Source organism: Bombyx mori, chromosome 21, assembly GCF_030269925.1.
Source record: "Bombyx mori chromosome 21, ASM3026992v2".
Classification (NCBI taxonomy): domain Eukaryota; kingdom Metazoa; phylum Arthropoda; class Insecta; order Lepidoptera; family Bombycidae; genus Bombyx; species Bombyx mori.
Window position 1 is genome coordinate 7,745,604 of NC_085127.1, and position 18,772 is coordinate 7,764,375.

Below are 18,772 nucleotides of genomic sequence, written 5' to 3' on the forward strand. Positions count from 1 at the left end.
TGTAAATAAGCTCTGTACAAGTATTAAAATATTAATAATATTAAAATCTGTAAGTAGTATTTTTTCATATTGAAAATTGAAATGATATTTATATGTTACATAACCACCACCACACACACACACACAAACCACAAAAATATGATTCTTTTTTCGTCGACAAGCTTTTATTTTGCTTTTATTCTGTTATTTTTTAAATCAATCACAATGCTCCAGCTTTCTTAGTCTTGTAATCGTCTTTTATTTCAGTTATTTATGATAGACAACTGCGCCGACGACTGGCGGATAGCAATGACGTGGCAAAGGATAGCGCAAATCGGCCTCGAACTGGCGATATGCGCCGTTCACCCCATCCCTGGACAATATACTTTTACGTGGACGACAAAGTTGGCCAACAAGGGTGGAGTGATAGGCGTTGAAGTTGTAAGTGGCATTACCATACTGTTTCATCACGTTATGTTACTACTTGTTTTTAGTTTGTTACTGACCCATATCAGTTCGACAGAGCATTTTTGTAACAGTTCATGAAAAAATTAAGATAAGTAAAGTATAAGTACATTGTATTGGTGGGAACCTTTAATTGGCTTTTTCTTTCTATTATTTGTTATATTATTATACTATGTTAGTTGGCTGTTAGTTCTCCTTGTAGTAAATAAATAAATAAATATTATTTAAAAACACTTTAATAACGAGCCAAACTAGAAATTAACTTAGCCATTTTATCGTATTGTTATCGATCTTTGAGACGTTCGAATTCCAAAATTAGGCGGGGATCTTGAAGTTGGAATGACGTTGAAAGATACCAATAAGACGTATAGATAGACATATACAGGTTATAAGCTAAGCTAAAAATTGTGCTACAGCACGTAATCATGTTTATTACTGAATGAATTTCACGAAACTCTCAGTGGAATGAATTGAAGCTGAATTAGGTGAAGTCTGAACTCTTTTTCCGCTCTCATTTCGCACACGGATTTAGTTTTCAAAAAACTCTGAAGAATATTTCTACAATTCTATATCAAGCTTCAGTGTACTTTTAAATCGACTTACTCAGATTACGAGCATTTTCGAATAAGTAACAATGTATTACTTATAAATTCATAATCACTTTTAAATATTGAAAAATGCAATGGCTTCAAAAAGTTAATATGCTCTTTGCCGCTTGTAAAATACATAGTTTTTGCCTGGTCGTGTATAAGTGATACTACAATATAAATTAATAAGAGATCCAATTATGGCATGATTGGTGTTTTATTTTAACTAATGTAAGTTTTCTTCTTAGGGCACGATGTATAAGCAAATTCAGGTCTGTATTCAAAGTTTTAAGTGATGTTAGAGTCCTTGTCTAAAGCATGTTCCCACTTGTGTTTGACAGTGTGTGTTCATTAAAATGTTTTATATATGTTAATTATGATGTTTGACTTGATAGTGAGAAGGTTTTTAATGCGTGCTTAACAAATAATGTATGTTCAAAAATTAAAAGAATCATTCAAAATCTGCATGATCCAAAACGAATACTCTGGATTAGACTGTTATAGTATCGATTATAAATATACTCCTTTTGGGGCAAAAAGTTATATTAAGTTAAATCTCACTAGCACAGTGTTTGTTTTTGAAACCTGTACTGTAAACTGTAGCTAAAGCTGACATCACTTGAAATTATGTCTTATTTTATACATACTTTTTTTGGTGGCGGTACCTTACTTGTTTCAAGGATAAAATTGAAATTTTGATTTTTTTCAGGTTCCTTATGACGTCACGTTGTCACTGCCGATGTTCTTTAGGCTGTATCTTATATGCAGGGTCATGTTACTTCACAGTAAATTGTTCACGGACGCTTCATCCAGAAGTATAGGAGCTTTAAACAGAATTAATTTTAATACTAGGTGAGATTTTAATGTTTTGGTTTCATGTTTTATTGGCATTTTGGGTAACGACTAAATTATGCAAGAATTAAAAGCGTCGCTGTCACAGCTATCAAAGTTCATAAGAAACAACAAACTTACTATAATTTAAGATGGGTTTGATAGTCATTATTCTAAGGTATTTTGCTGATTAATGCAAGAAAAACATTAGTACTAATAAAATCGTTTTTATTTCTGAAGAAAAGTTTGTTCAAAATACTGAAGTTTATTTATTAACATTCATTTAGGTGTATGATTTACTTGTTGAATATCACAAAATTCATGATTTTTTTTATTCATAATTTCCGCAGATTCGTCTTGAAGACATTAATGACAATTTGCCCTGGTACTGTATTATTAGTATTTATGGTGTCACTTTGGATAATCGCAAGCTGGACATTACGACAATGCGAAAGGTTAGTTGTATTCTTGTTATTTTGATGTAGGTAATAAATATTTGCATAGTTCTTAATATTGGACGGGAAGGTCCATCCATGTAACAAATTTGTTCATTGTATTGATTCGTATTTGTACCTTGTCGACTCATTCGATTCCTATGTTGTATATGGTGAAAATTATTTGGCTTCCATGTCTTTAGTTTGGTATCCACTGTTTTAAAGATTTCACCGTGTATTGCCTCAATGGGCATGCTATTGCTTTTGTACTGTGGCGTTGTACATATTGTTTATTTTGGCTTTTTCAACCCACTGTGTTTTATTTTAATGTCAACGTTATTTGTATCCGGAATTAATGTAGCGACGCTAGGTTCATTTTCATCACAATAAAAATGTACAAGAGTTTGACTTTGACTACTTTCGCAAATTCTGTAGATTCTGGCAGAGATATACACGTTCTATAATATCAAATACTGTTAGTAATCACGTTAGATTTAGTAAATAAATTACGATTCAATGTAAGAGGACGCTTGTTGTGTTATTAAAACAGTTATTATTATTACTTGCACATTATATGGTACATTGCTTTATATGGTGCCGGCACATAACAATTATTTTTTATGGCACAAATAAAATAGTTTGTAAAGTTATTTAAAACACTTCTATTAGTAAGGACAATTAGTGGATCAATAACGGTTGTCTTTATTAAATTATTAAACACGCATAAAAATGGCTCTAAGAACCAACATTTAGAAAAGCTTAAAAACTTGAGATCATTGTTGCACAAAGTCATCTCACTCCATTTAACCATGCATAAAAACAAATTAAATCTTCCACTTATTTTAAGCAATTATTATTAAAAAGCTTATGAAATTTTCTCACTCTTGTGTGTCACTTTCTTCTCTTCTCTCCAATATTTCTTCCAAGTGTTTCTCTTTGTTGTCATGATTATCTGTACCTTTGTTAAACTGAGAATCAGTTCACGCATGGCTATTTGGTAAACAGTGAATATTGATGTTTAGACTGCACGTTGTATTACAATATGTTTATTATACGGTATTAGTACGTATTATCTGTGTAGTAAGTTTGATTTCCAAGTTATAGGCATGGCAGATTAGTTCGAACTTAATGTCTGTTGTGCTTAGGAATTTTGTTTAACTTTATCATGGCAAAAAAATTAGCTCTGATACTTTGAAATGGAATTACATTACTTTGAAGTTATTTATTATTATTCTTGACTGTGCCAAGCTTAATCAAGTATACGTTTTTAAACAAATGGTTATTTCTGGTTCTTGTTGGGCATTTTGGCTCACAGGTTCCATGATGAAGACCATGCCAATTTGCTAAACTCAATGTGGCTGACAGCTATTACGTTCCTCTGTGTCGGCTACGGTGATATAGTTCCCAACACGTACTGCGGCCGTGGCATTACCCTCACCTGCGGTATGGTGGTATGTATCAATAAATAAAGTAGGATTTTCGGTTCGCTTGATATCAATAACATTCTTCATGCGATCTCTAATACCATACGTTTTATCTAGGCATCGCAAGGGTTATTGTTAATTATGGTGCTTACTAAACTTGCCTTGTCTAGGGAATTTCATTGTGCTGGTAAAGGTGAGCCATTTTATGTGTCCAGAATGAATTCACTGATATTTGAAGCAATTTCACAGTAAAACTAAATCAAAGTCAAACTCTTCAACATGGGTGTTTCTTTATTTCCTCTCTTTTGGTTTCTTTGTCTTTATAATTTATCAAACGCTTGCGTGTAAAGGGTATATAGGTTATATTACACTCGATACCGACTATCAACTCAATCGTTGTCGACGACAAAGATTAGGCCGATGAGTGTAAACAGTTGAAATTTATTAACAATTCAGGTTTCACGACGAGGAACACGCTAATCTACTGAATGCGATGTGGCTAATAGCTATAACGTTTCTCTCCGTTGGTTTTGGTGACATAGTGCCAAACACATATTGTGGCAGAGGTATTGCTGTTAGCACCGGTATTATGGTAAGTTCCTTACAAACAAAATATACGACTGATCGTGCTGACTGACTATTTAAGGTTTCACACAAATTGTTTTTAAATTAAAGAATATAATATAATCGTTTGTATTGTTCCTTAATCATCACATATTGATGTTTTAATTGTTGGAATTAAGTATCTTCATAGCGGTCAGTCAACACTTCGTCATATACAAACTATATACACACATAAACACTGAGTTGCTTCACATTTATATCGTCAAGTCTCACTATGTCTCGGTGTTTTCAATGTTATATGTTAATGTTCACAGAATATGTAAACACAGTGTATTTTTTTAAGTGGTGAATGCGTTATTGTACTTATATAAACACTCGATTTGTGAAAATCACGTTCAATGTTATCTACACCGTAAATAGGTTGAATATTCGTGTCGTCTATAAATTTTCGTAGTAGTTCTTACAGGCCAACACAATGTTCGGAATATCTAAATCACTGATACAAGTACGGTTCTATTTTAATTAAATTAACGTCCATTTCCCTGTTAAAGCCAGCTATTAATTAGACTTTATATATTGTAGAATGGAATGCTTCATCTCTCCTTACTATCTCTAGATTCTCTCTTCACTTTAATATTTCACTGAACTGCACAATACGTTTGTTTAAAATGGCTCACTTTTCCTAATACTGTGTAAAAATTATGAAACATAACTTGTATGCACTTAATTTAAAGACTGAAATTCAAAATATATATTTTTTTTAAATACAAAAATAAAATTGAATAAATACCTAAGTGTAATAATTTCTTGTGCACTCACTAGATGGAAATGCACTGATTGAACAAAACACTGTTGTGTTGGTTGATTAATATGCCTAAATTTTAATAATGGTGGTGAAAGTAGGAACGCATCACAGTACATATTTGTTTTTAAATTAGAATGCTAAAATTTACCTGCTTTCATTACCTGAAGCTCATACATTTTATTTAGCACAAGAGTAATAAATACGATTATTAAATAAAAAAATATTTTAATATTCTCCGCTGTTCTAAAATCTATAAGAAAAAACTTTAAATAAAATTCAAGATTGACTGACACATTATTACTAACGTGTCCGATTATTTGCTAGAACATTCCTATATGTCAGTTACTCTTGATCATGAATACTAAAACGATAGCACATAGCTAAAGGAATCTAGTTTTTCATTTTAGCCTTCGAAATCGCCTAATTGGAATGACGTTTCTTGACTGCTTAAACACGTTCGCTTGCATTTTACATTAAGAAATTCACTTAACAGGGAGCTGGATGCACAGCGTTATTAGTCGCGGTTGTTTCAAGAAAATTAGAATTAACTAGAGCCGAGAAGCACGTTCATAACTTCATGATGGACACACAACTTACTAAAAGAGTAAGTATTGTTGTGATATAAGTTCATCACATGTTATTGTTAATCTAATTAACAGGGGGCGGGATGTACTGCATTATTAGTGACGGTTGCTTCAAGGAAATTAGAGTTAACTAGAGCGGAGAAGCACGTTCATAACTTCATGATGGAGACACAGCTCACTAAAAAGGTAAGGTGACTGTCGGCTTCGGACAGTCAGTGGATATTGTTAAGGTAAGATGTTAGCAACCAGACCGAATGCGCTAATGAATTCAATGTTTTGAGTGTACAGCTCCTTTAGGAACCCAACTTAATAAAATTTCGTACATATTTAAAACATTCTTAACAGTTTTGCTATTGAATGATATTCCCTTGTGCCGTTCCGAGAAGAATTGAGTCATTAATCTTGTAAATAAAATATTTTCTTGTTATACTTACAAGTGGAAGTTTATTGTCAATAAAATTACCACTATAATTCAGATTGTTCATTCATATCCTATCTATTATTATATTTATCAATAGAAGTTTTTCTTGTTTAATTGTCTTTTCAATACCTACATTTATTTTATCTAAGCTAAAATTTTACACCGACGTATTCCCTAACATAATTTAGTGTTCATTTCATTCCAAATTCTATTAACTATCAGCAAAATTTCACGTACATTAGTAAACATCATCATCATCATTATCCTGCCCTTCTCCCAGTTAGCTGGGGTCGGCGCAACATGTTTTCTCCTTCCATACTCCTCTATCATATACCTACCATTTCTTCGCTCACTCCCCTCTTACCCATACCGTCTTTCACGCTATCCATCAATTTCTTCTTAGGTCTAGCTCTTCCTCTATATTCTTCCACATTCATAGTAAACATTTTCTTACCAACCTCATTTTCATTTCGTCTCATCACATGTCACCATCCCAATGTATCCATTAGTAAACACTATGAATAAAATAATAAATAAACTTCAAGAAGCAATTAGTTACGCTAATTATCATACTATTAATGCTACAAAAGAATATATTATTATAGAAACCCGCTTAGCCTTTATAGAAGGGAATCAATTTTTGTTTCAAGCTGAAAAACGCAGCGGCTAACGTGCTTCGAGAAACGTGGTTAATATACAAACACACGCGACTAGTAAAAAGAGTTCATCCAGGAAGAGTGAGGACGCATCAGAGGAAGTTTTTGCTAGCTATTTATGCGTAAGTAACGTTAAAAATATTAAAAGCATTGTTAATTTTTGTTACGACGAAAAAAATGCTACATCAATCTTATGTAATCAATGCGATTACATAAGATTGATGTAGCATTTTTTTTGGAATATTCTTAAACTGATTGGCGTTTGAACAGAAATTAACAATAAGCATGTCCTACACCACTATTTAAAAAAAAGGTAATTGTATTCTATCTATGAATCTTATATCTATCTCTAGATATATGGTTGTTTATATAACGCCAATAAAAGTGAGCGCATACTTTGTCTTCTTATCTGACTGTCTTTACAATTTAGTTTCTTCTGTTTTATTTGTTTTTTTTTTTTACATTTAAAAGCGTCTAAGCTTTGTTGCTCAAATGATAATTACTCTTACCGGATCTTATTAGAAACCGGCCATTAATTTAAAAAAAACTTAAACTAGATTTCAAATAAGGAATCTGAGTTAAGCCCTCACTAATTAGTATCTACTCCAAATTAAACATCATTGATAGTACGATTATAAGTTTTCATATTTCAAAATACAATGCTACAAATAAACTTCTGGTTTTCAGATTACGAAAAGTGAAGATGGATCAACGAAAACTAATGGACAATGCCAACACAATAACTGACATGGCAAAGGTATGTTGATTTCTTTAAATTAGTGAATTTTATGCTAATGCTACTCATTATACACATCCATTTAAAGGTAGAGAGCACGTGGAGCCTTTTAAAAATTCAAATAAACCAATTCCAGCAAAAACCCGCGTTGAAATTAAATTTTTCTATATTCATTAGAGTTATTTAATGAAAATTGAGATCGATGCTAGCATGCGCTAAGAAAATTTTTCGAACCACCGCATATGCTTAAAGCATGAGTTTCGCAACGTACTTAAAGATTCTTTACATAAAAATATCAATTTTAATTAAAATTATGTTTCTAATCTACTTTCATGTCGTTCATTTAAATATCGAGGTTGTAGTGGCGCCAAATTGGACGACTGTTTCTTTAGATCCTGCATGGATTAGATGTAGTTTGAAAACAGAGGACTAGCCAAATTTTGAATCAGTAGACATCACACACACAAACACACACATACATATACATACCAAAATAAAAAAGAACAATGTAAAATAGTAATTTAAACACAAACAAAAACAGACTGAACAAAACTGATGATTTGACACTACGATGGAGTTTGAACTACAAAACCATTGAAATTAGGACCCCTTTTTGTTACAGACACAGAACACGGTCTATGAGATTGTCTCAGATATGAGCACGAGACAGGACACTATAGAAGAGAGGCTGACTAGTTTAGAAGAAAAACTAACAACGTTACAGGTTTATACCGTTTTTATTTTTATACCGCCTTTTTGTTAATATAACAGCTTTTCTAGTAACATTTTAATGTAGTATATAATATAAATATAGTATAAACGCTCCATGCACTCGTATTGAGCGAGGCGATTAGGATAAATCATACATTTGTTCACGAACTCGTTCAACAAGTAAAGAACAATTTCGTGTGTAATAAATCGACAAATTTTAAATATTTAACATTTTCACAATACTATGATCAATTGATCACCCACGGGCAGACAACACTTATCTAACTCTTTCGCCGCGAAACAATCATCCGTTCTGGTGATAAGGATGACTACCACAACATAATACAATTAAATCTTAGGCCGCTTGCCTGCCCCGTTGAGACCTGTGACTCCAGTTAATTTTTGTCGCTAATTAGTCTGGAGTTTAATACCCTTCCTTCTTCTTCTTCTCATTCGTTCTGTCATTGTTGAGGATCGTGATTCCTCTATAGTCTTCTCTCTGTTTCTCACCATCTATCCATATCTAGTGCTTGGTGAAGAGTTTCGTCGACTGGCATTTCTAGTTGTTGCGTTACTTGGTCAGACCACCGCTTCAGGATTCGACTTCTAAGCCCTTTCCCTTTACTGGTAACTACTTATAAAATTAAAAAAAAAACAGTAATATTTCAGTCTAAAATTTTATTTATCAGGAACAAGTAAATAGTTTACCAGATGTTATGGCAAGGTGTTTACAACAATGCTGGGAGAGAGCTGAACAAAGAAGGAATTTTCTTCATCCAGACACCGCCGCTGTGCCTACGCCGCCATCGTCTACTATTACGCCTTATGCAAGGTTAGTTTTCTCTACTAATATTATAAAGAGGAAAGATTTGTTTGTTTGTTTGTATTGAATAGGCTCCGAAACTACTGAATCGATTTGAAAAATTCTTTCACTGTTTGAAAAGTACACTATTCTCGAGTGACATAGGCTATAATCTTTTTTGTAAAAAATTAGGGATCCTTACTAAAACTCCAATAATGTAACCCAAGGTGTAAAAAAATGACCTAAAATATTCTTTACATCGTGTGCCCTGTGAAAACTATTGATGATAGAATAAAATAATTTACTACGACTTTGTAGAACACATTATTATATACAAAAAGTGTCGCAACAACATATTTCTAACTATAGTAATAAGTTTAGTTAGTTAATAGCAATAAGTTTTCTTTTATTTTAAAAAATAAGAAAAAATAACGTCAAACATTTTTGTTAAAGACCCGAGCGGAGCCGGAGCGGGCCGCTTGTTGTTAATATTCTTACAACTCTAATCCATAGCTCTGTGAATATTAAATTAGTGACTAGTTTGGTTCTCAGTTATTAACGCTGCATCAATTACCTTAATAAGAGTTGCATATCTCATTTATATTTTGTTCGAAGACAGACATCCAGTAGGCCTGCTCGATGATGCTTTGTTACGGTTTTATCGTTGCTCATAGACATCAGTCAAGCTGCTGCTTACCGTTAACGAATCATAAAAACCTCGTTTGAAAAACAAAACTTGACATGATCAAGAAACGCGGTCGAGAAAAATATCCAAAGCTGGAAGCAACATAGGGAAACTGATATTTTAATATTGACCATGTGAAATAGGGATAATAGCAAAAAAAAAACGTGATCTTCACAAATAATGCCTGTATACACTCACTTTCGCTTTGACATAAATTATGCATCATCTAGATATTCTACATATATAAAAATTAATTGCTGTTCGTTAGTCTCGCTAAAACTCGAGAACAGCTGAACCGATTTGGCTAATTTTGGTCTTGAATTATTTGTGGAAGTCCAGAGAAGTTTTAAAAGGTAAATAAATATGAAGGTGCTCAGAATTAAATAAAAATAACAATTTTGTTTTTCCTTTAATGTGTCCCCCGTCGGACGGATTCCTTTTGTTTGTTTTAAGTTTATTTTACACAAAAGCTTAGGTCTTTTATTTATCGATTGAAGCACTACGAAGTCTGCCGGGTCAGCTAGTTGTCTATTATAATCTGAAATCGACTTTACAGAGCAATGCCGTCAGCGTCACATCCGTGGCCCCCGAGTCCGGTGCTGCAACCGTCAGCACGAACCCACTCGGCTCCAGAGAGCACGACAGCTCACTCTCCAACACCAGTCCAGCTGCAGCCTTCAAGCCCTGCTCCTCAAGTGACGCGGCCGCCCTTGCCCAGCTGAGTACCGCCTTCCAACTCCGAACTACTGTGCTGAACTCGACGAAACTCGGCGCCCGTCCTCTGACCCCCCCTTTATCATGACTACGCCCCATTAAGGTTATCGGGAGAATCATTTTACTTTATTTATCAGGAAATAAGTAAGATTAGTGCTGATTTCGCGGACAACAAATATTGATTTTATGAAAACTATAATGGGATCAATATATTTAAAAAAAAAAAGTGTTGAGTTTTATAGAGTGTGAACTTTCAATTATGATATATTTGCAAGTATGCAAAGCCCAAAAAAAACAACAGGGTTTATTAACTGCAAAGAGAACATCTAGTCTATAAGTACTTCACGAAGTCTTTAAACTCAACCAGTTCTGTTAATAACAATTAATTTACGGGCAAATGCTTTTATACTTAAGGTACTATGATTTTTCCGGTAATCTAACGGACCACGTCGCGGTGCGAGACAAGGCCAGCCGTAGTTTTCTTCGCCGTTCCCCAAAGTTTCGGAAGTGCCAGACTGTTCTTTAGTGATATTATTTAGATAATGGAATAAAAGTGGAATGGACCCGCTGTTGTGATTATACAAGATGCTTTATTAATAAACGCTTTAGCTAATACGTTAGAGAGTATTTTGAGTACATTATCAAAATTAGTTTAGGTACATAGCTGTTATATAATACGTTCTTTACTTTTACTATTGTTCGGGGAACCATATAACACGGTTTTGTAGTCTGGTGTGTTTATACAAGTTTTGTGAAATGAAAAAACGATTTATTGCACTGCAAAGCCTTATGCGTAAATTCTACATATTAAAAAAAATCTATTCGCGGGAAAAATTTTCGAGGATTTGAGATAAGAAATAAAAATAGTACTCACATAGTTTCGCATTTATATAGCTGTATAGTAATAAATATTCAGACTGCATTATACATAGATATACACTTTTAAATAATAGTGTTCACTAATATATTATATATTGGTTCCTTGTCTAAGTACGTACATGTGTTTACATTTAAGTGGAATATGTGTATGTGTATCAGTTCCCAGTTTTAGTATATGAAAATAAACTGTACTCCATCGAAATAAGATAGTATGTACTTTGATCTAAGACATTGAATTATTATTGAAATGATTCAAAGTGATTTTAGGTTCCACATTTTTACAGGCTATATTACGAACCATGTATACAAAGTTTATTTAGAATTTAGATTAAATTGAATTGTTACTACCTGCCTATTGACACGTAGATTGTAAAAGATTTTTTTCTAAGTATAGTATTAAGTGAAGCTTCGTATAAGACATTAAGATTGATGGCTGTCTAAATAGTGCCTAAAACACTACGAAATTTCTGAAATTCAGTTTTACTACCTTAAAAATAACTTATGAATATGTAAATAGATATATTATAGTAAAAAAATTTGAAAATGTTATATTAAATGAATATTATCTAAATTAGCTGTACGATTGTAATTGTAATGGGAACAAATTGTTTCTTATTTTTTTTTTTTTTTATGTGTTTGGCTTCGTCAAAATAAGTCGCTTTACATTCAAAGTCACGTGAATTATTAATAATAAATACGGTGACATGAAAATGAGTTAATATAAATTTATAATTACATTATTAATTGATCGTTTCAGGCTGTCAGGACTATCTACATAACCAGTATTATTTTATTAATTTAGGGAAACTAACAGTCACCTAATAACATTAGAAATATATATAGAAAGACAATGCGAATACCAGTAAAGTTTCCATACAGATAAAAACAATAATCTTGCAAAATAAATGAAAGAAAAAATAGGAGCTCAGTATCTAATTAGATGGTTTCGATAAGTAGTGAATTACACTTATTATTCAGAAACTTACCTAATACCCACCGTCATAATAATAATATAGACGTATCACAACACTCTTCCTGATATAATTACCTGACCGTTCAAAAATATCACATGTAGTAAATAAAGGGTTTTTCATTAAGAGCGCTCAAACTTTTAAAAAAAACCTGTTCAAGTGATATTGCCAAAATTTTTATTTTATTTTAAAAGATATTCGATGACATTGTGTATAGAATTTAAAGGCCAAATGGCCGCCGCGACTACGCTGTAGGTGGTGTATCCTGGTGGACCAATTTTGTATGACATTTTCGCTTAAATGGGGCTTATTTTTTATTTTTTATTTGCTTTGATGGATAGACGAGCTCACAGCCCACCTGATGTTAATTGGTTACTGGATCCCATAGACATCTACAACGTAAATGTGCCACCCACCTCGAGATATAAGTTCTAAGGTTTCAGTATAGTTACAACGGTTACCCCACCCTTCGAACCGAAACGTATTACTGCTTCACGGCGGAAACAGGCAGGATGGTGGTACCTACCCGTGCGAACTCCCAAGAGGTCCTACTACCAGTGATAACGCAAATTATAATTTTGCGGGTTTGATTTTTATTACACGATGTTATTCCTTCACCGTGGAAGTAAATCGTGAATATTTGTTGAGTACCTATTTCATTAGAAAAATTGGTACCAGCCTGCGGGATTCGAACACCGGTGCATCGCTGCATACGAATGCACCGGACGTTTTATCCTTTAGGCCACGACGACTTAAAATTTTCACGAACACATTTTCACGAAGAACGCGAGCTATGGTTGAGATTTCACGTAGCCTCACAGAAAGTAGTCGAGCAGTATTAAGTCACATTTGATGATGTCCCCACCACGCCAGATGACGAAGCCATCGAATTTCTCTTCCAATAAATTTAATGTTTACCGTGCTGTATGGCAAGTGGCGCCGTCCTGTCGGAGCTACATGTTTGTGAGATACATACCATCTATCCTAAGTAACAATTTTTTTTTATCATTATCCGATATCGGACGCCTTTGATATTGAACGCGGCTGCTGACGCATCTTCGAAGATATACTTCGATGATACCGCCGGACAAGCGTGTAGCGTTCCATGCTGAAATGTTATGATATATATTGTGTCATCGCTTTACCAAAATGGCCGCTATGAGCTATCAAAGTTGAGCGTTCCTATTGAAAAACCCTATATACAATTATGTATGGGGCTGGATATGATGAATAATATATTATTATCTAATTACGAACAGGACATTTCAACCTTATTACATTCAACATTCAATATAAAGCCGTCGAATACTTCTTGCAAGAACTCAGTTCGATATCCGTGTTAAGTCATTTGTATTTCAAAATTAAATGTTATAATTTTTTACTTTCCATTGTTTCGACTTGATCAGTATTATACTGTTTCAAAATATTAAAACCCAATAGTAAGAACATGTCTTACTATTTATGTAAAACGAGCATTGTACTCTTATATGAATTTGTAAGCTCTCTAAAAGCTCTCAAAGTAAACCTAGCTTTTGACCTCTTAAATAGAACTAGCATCGCTTAGGCCACATTTTTAACGCAAATTCCCTCGTAACTGACTTATACGTGAGTATGGAATGCAGATTTGAAGCGATAATAAGATTAGATAGATAAATATATCCAGCGATAAAAGTACATCAAATCTATCAAATTATACTGTAACCAACAATAATAATTATTAATTTATTTACATTCGTAATTAAATTAAGCCAAAGATTCCTTCTTTTCATACTTTATTTAAAAGCACTACCCATCATCGGCAAACGGGCGAAATCTGAGAAATTATTTCGTTTTTTTTTAAATTCAGTGAATTAATTTAAATTCGCAATTTTTTATTCAGCTTTAGTTTAGTTAAGCTTAGTGAAGATTTAAAAATAGATAGCTGTAAGCTGTAACTAATAATTAGTAACATTATACAAAACACCAATTAGCTTATGTTAGTGGTACTACCGTATAAGTAAAAATATTTCTTGCATATTCTATTACTCTAAAAATATAAGTCTCTTAGATCCGTTTTTCCGTAATATTAGTATTTAAATCTGTGTATTTTAAAGCGCTCATTTTAAGAGTTTTAATCGAAAATTTATTTTCACTATTGAAGTTCAGTGCATGTTACATTAGGCACGAGGATGAAGTTTAACGGTAGGCAGCGGCTTGGCTCTGGCATTGCTGAAGTCCATGGGCGATGTTAACCACTCACCATCAGGTAGGCCGTATGCTCGTCTGCCTACAAGAGCAATAAAAATAATAATTGGTCATAGCGACGGTTCTAGTCATCAAACCGTATCATGACCACTTCGTGGCGGAAATAGTTGTGATGAAACCTTAAAACAATCTCCTGTAACAGTATATTCAAAATAATATAATTACGTTTCTTTAAAAATATATCACTAACTAAAAATACTTAAATGTCTATTTAGAATTTTAGCACCTTTAGGATCGAAGGTTTTGCATTTAAAAATATCACTTCTACTATCGAAATTATTAGAAGTTCGTCTAGCATTAAATAGTGCTTTTTTACAAAACATTATTTTACAGCAGACTATAATTATTTTTGTCCATTTTAGCATCATGATGTCATAGTTTTAAATCATTAACATAATCAAATTGGTTGAGCATTTCTTAAGTACTTTATCAGAAAATAATATACCTAGAAGGCGCTAGACTTTTCATTTTCTATTTGAACACCACAGTATTCATTTGAAACCCATTTTGAAATGTATCTAGTCATTAATGTTACCAGTTTTAATAATTATTAATAATTTCGTTATTAATTAGAATGAGGTATACTCGCAAAATATGATGAGTTTAGCTTAATACTTATTATAAAATATAATCTACGGAGCTGCGCTAAAAGTAACAGTGAAATTAATGAGAAAATTTTAAAAGTTCGGCGTTTGAAACAGAAAACCTTATTATGTAATTTATAAAATAATTCAAAACATATTTTCCTAATTAACAAAAGTGTTCATTGGGCTATAAATAAAACTGTTTTGTTATATTATGATTTCATAGAACATAACTATTCGAAATTCTGTTAAGTTATCCATTATCAACTGGTGGTAGGACCTGTTGTGAGTCCGCGCGGGTAGGTACCACCACCTTGCCTATTTCTGCCGTGAAGCAGTAATGCGTTTCGGTTTGAAGGGTGGGGCAGCCGTTGTAACTATACTGAGATCTTAGAACTTATATCTCAAGGTGGGTGGCTCATTTACGTTGTAGATGTCCATGGGCTCCAGTAACCACTTAACATCAGGTGGGCTGTGAGCTCGTCCACCCATATAAGCAATAAAAAAATATATATTGTGTTAGAAAAACATCTGAAAATCAATTATTTATTTTTAATTATTTGTTTAGTCGCTAGGCAAATAACTAAACGTTGCTGTTATCTGAGGACCACGCACTCTTATGATATGAAAGTCGAATGTCTGTTATTAATAAAAAAGAAAACTAAAGGAAAATATAAAAGTTTATTATGCTAGCTTTTATTGTTTATCAAGCGGTGCTCACTCAAAGTGTCTAAAATTAGTATTAACTGTAGCGTAATAATTTTTTATGGTCATCATTTTGCGAGTAGCTTCCGATAAATAGCTTCATGAATTATAAAATATTCATTAAAAACTAAGAATTGACCAAAGAACTTTGAATAAGATTGATAATCTAGTTTAAAATTTGTAAATATCATGAGGAAATCATTAAGACATTACGTGTAAATTAATAATGTATATAACAGTTGTATTTGCGAATTTTAATGTAAATAAGTAAAAAGTAAATAAATAAAAAAAATTATACTGTTCCACTATAAAAATTATTTTTAAAATATTTCGGTCGTATTTGATTTCAGATTTTATTTAGTTTGTATGCGAATGGTGTATGTACTATGCGGTGCGTAAAAAATGATAAAAAGGCAACTTTTGTGATCATTGTTGGTGAAATGAAAGTTTAACTTCGATTATATGAACTGTAGTATTTTTTATCGTCGATTTTCATTTCATTTTGATTTGTCCCTACCCATTCCTTAAATGTTTGCAAACACGCTTTTTTTGCCATGGAAGACATTTTGGTTTTCGACCGGCCTGCTCTTAAACCAGTAATTCCAGGGAGTCAGATGTAATACGTAAATTAGGACCTAGTACCTAGTTTTATTACTGGTGGTAGGATCTCTTGTGAGTCCACGCGGGTAGGTACCACCGCCCTGCCTATTTCTGCCGTGAAGCAGTAATGCGTTTCGGTCTGAAGGGCAGGGCAGCCGTTGTAACTATACTGAGATCTTATAACTTATATTTCAAGGTGGGTGGCGCATTTACGTTGTAGATGTTTATGAGCTCCAGTAACCACTTAACACCAGGTGGGCTGTGAGCTCGTCCATCCATCTAAGCAATAAAAAAAAAAGTAAATAAACGTGATATACACTAAAAAGCAAGCTCTACCAGGTAAGTGCCAATCAAAACATATAATATTATGTATGAGAATAGAAAACCAGAACAGAACCAGAGAATAGAAGAGAGTCGAGCAAACCATAGATCATACGATACACTACAATTAGGGACATCCTATCGGGTTGTAGTTGATTTTATGATTTGACTTAACTTTTTTTTATTTCCTTTGTAGGCAGTTAAGGATACTGCCGATTTGATAGTGAGTGCTCATCGTTACTCATAGTTATCAGCAATAGCAAGAGCACAACCAAAGCCACTGCCCACCTCCTAAAGAAATTAAATAATTATTAAATTTCATTTCCACATCATTTTCAAAAAAATCACAAAAAGGGTGACCATTTTAATTAAAGTAATAACCATTTTAATTACTTTTAAATTGAATTGTTATTGATATTCGGTTCGATTGTATTACATACCTATTATATCAGAGATCATATACACTACAAGTGCAATTTTCTAATTTTTTTTTATTGCTTAGATGAGTGACCAGCTCATGGCTTACCTGGTGTTAATTGGTTACCTGCACCCATAGATATCTACAACGTAAATGCCGCCACCAATATGAGTTCTAAGGTCTCAGGTTTTACCGTACAGCGTCTGCCCGACCCTTCACACCGGAACGCATTACTGCTTCACAGCAGAAATAAGCAGGGTAGTGGTACCACCTATATGTGCAAGCGATACAAAACGTTCTATTACCAGTAATTACACAAATTATAATTTTGCGGGTTTGATTTTTATCACACGATGCTATTCCTTCACCGTAGAGGTAAATCGTGAACATTCGTTCAGTGCGTATTTCATTGGAAAATCGGTACTTGCCTGCGGGATTCGAACACCGGCACAGTCGCATCGCTCCATACGAATGAACCGGACGTCTTGTCCTTTAGGCCACAACGACTTCGTAACAACGGTCCCCCCTCCCCTCGCTTTTCATCCTGTATATCAATGACATGCTGTCTATTGATGGCATGTCTTGCTATGTGAATGACAGCACGAGGGATGCGCGATATATCGGCCATCAGAGTGTCTCTTTGGCTTTCTTTGTGTTATAGACGGTATATTCTATGGGAAATGCTCTGAGCAATTTTTTGAGATGATCCCATCATCTCGTTTTTGCCACCGCACCGCCCGCCACCGGAGTAGAGTACATCCATACTAGCTGAAGCCACTGCGTTCATCTAAAGTGCGTTTCCAGAGATCCTTTTTGCCACGTACTCTGAGACTTTAGAATGAGCTCCCCTCCACGTTCCCTGAGCGCTATAACATGTCCTTCTTCAAATGAGGCTTAAGGAGAATACTTAACGGTAGGCAGTGGCTTGGCTCTGCCCCTGGCATTGTTGAACTCCATGGGCAACGGTAACCACTCACTATCAGGTGGGCCGTATCCTCGTATGCCTACAGAATAAAATAAAATAAAGAAGAATAAGACTATATAATGTAATCTTTTTCAAGATTTGTTTAGATTCGAACATGCGCAACCATATAATGAAAATAATATATAGATATGGAACAAATGTTGTGTGTATTGTGTTTGTTCTTGGAGATAAAAGATGTCTAAACTGTGACGAAAAGTTTGTAACGCTAGAAAAATTAAAATTAATTTTTTTTTTTAAATTAACGCCCTCTAGCGTATACGTGGCGCAGTGTGGGGAAATATATTATAATTATGAAACGCTGCTTAGTGCACTTATCCGACACTGTATGGCGTGACTGTACTATCTTGTCTGTGGTTCGAGGGTGAGATTGTCACAGCAGTATAGGGGGTACATTCGAGAACCGTAAGACAATTAATATAAAAGGACAAGTCACTTTGTCCGAAGCCTTTTTCAATCAACATCTCTCGAGCTGCAGTGCAAGTTTTATTACGTATTTACCATAGTCAATTTATCAGTTCCTTGGTGTATTTTTATTCAACCAGGATAAGTGTTTCATAATTTATTCTCCACACTGTGTCCACAACTATTATCTAAATAGAAGTTAACACCACTTTGTCTTGTCGTGTAGGTCCTAATAACTGGTACATTCCATGTACATCAGTTAGGG

At 33.7% G+C, this 18,772-nt stretch overlaps 1 protein-coding gene and 1 non-coding gene across 2 annotated transcripts in view; both read left to right on the plus strand.

Annotated features, from left to right (window-relative positions):
* Positions 1–16,263, plus strand: part of LOC101741117 (small conductance calcium-activated potassium channel protein) — a 273,215-nt gene extending 256,952 nt beyond the window's left edge. The window contains exons 6-15 of the mRNA XM_062674710.1: positions 247–420; positions 1,741–1,883; positions 2,213–2,317; positions 4,177–4,312; positions 5,749–5,859; positions 6,745–6,872; positions 7,438–7,507; positions 8,109–8,210; positions 8,887–9,029; positions 10,241–16,263. Of these exons, the coding sequence (XP_062530694.1) occupies positions 247–420; positions 1,741–1,883; positions 2,213–2,317; positions 4,177–4,312; positions 5,749–5,859; positions 6,745–6,872; positions 7,438–7,507; positions 8,109–8,210; positions 8,887–9,029; positions 10,241–10,406 (1,278 nt within the window). The 3' untranslated portion in view covers positions 10,407–16,263. The remainder of the gene's footprint in view (positions 1–246; positions 421–1,740; positions 1,884–2,212; positions 2,318–4,176; positions 4,313–5,748; positions 5,860–6,744; positions 6,873–7,437; positions 7,508–8,108; positions 8,211–8,886; positions 9,030–10,240) is intronic.
* Positions 16,264–18,438: 2,175 nt separating this feature from the next.
* Positions 18,439–18,526, plus strand: Mir2856-1 (microRNA mir-2856-1). The gene has a single exon (NR_107471.1). It is a non-coding gene; the product is annotated as a microRNA mir-2856-1 (primary transcript).
* The last annotated feature ends 246 nt before the right edge of the window (positions 18,527–18,772 follow it).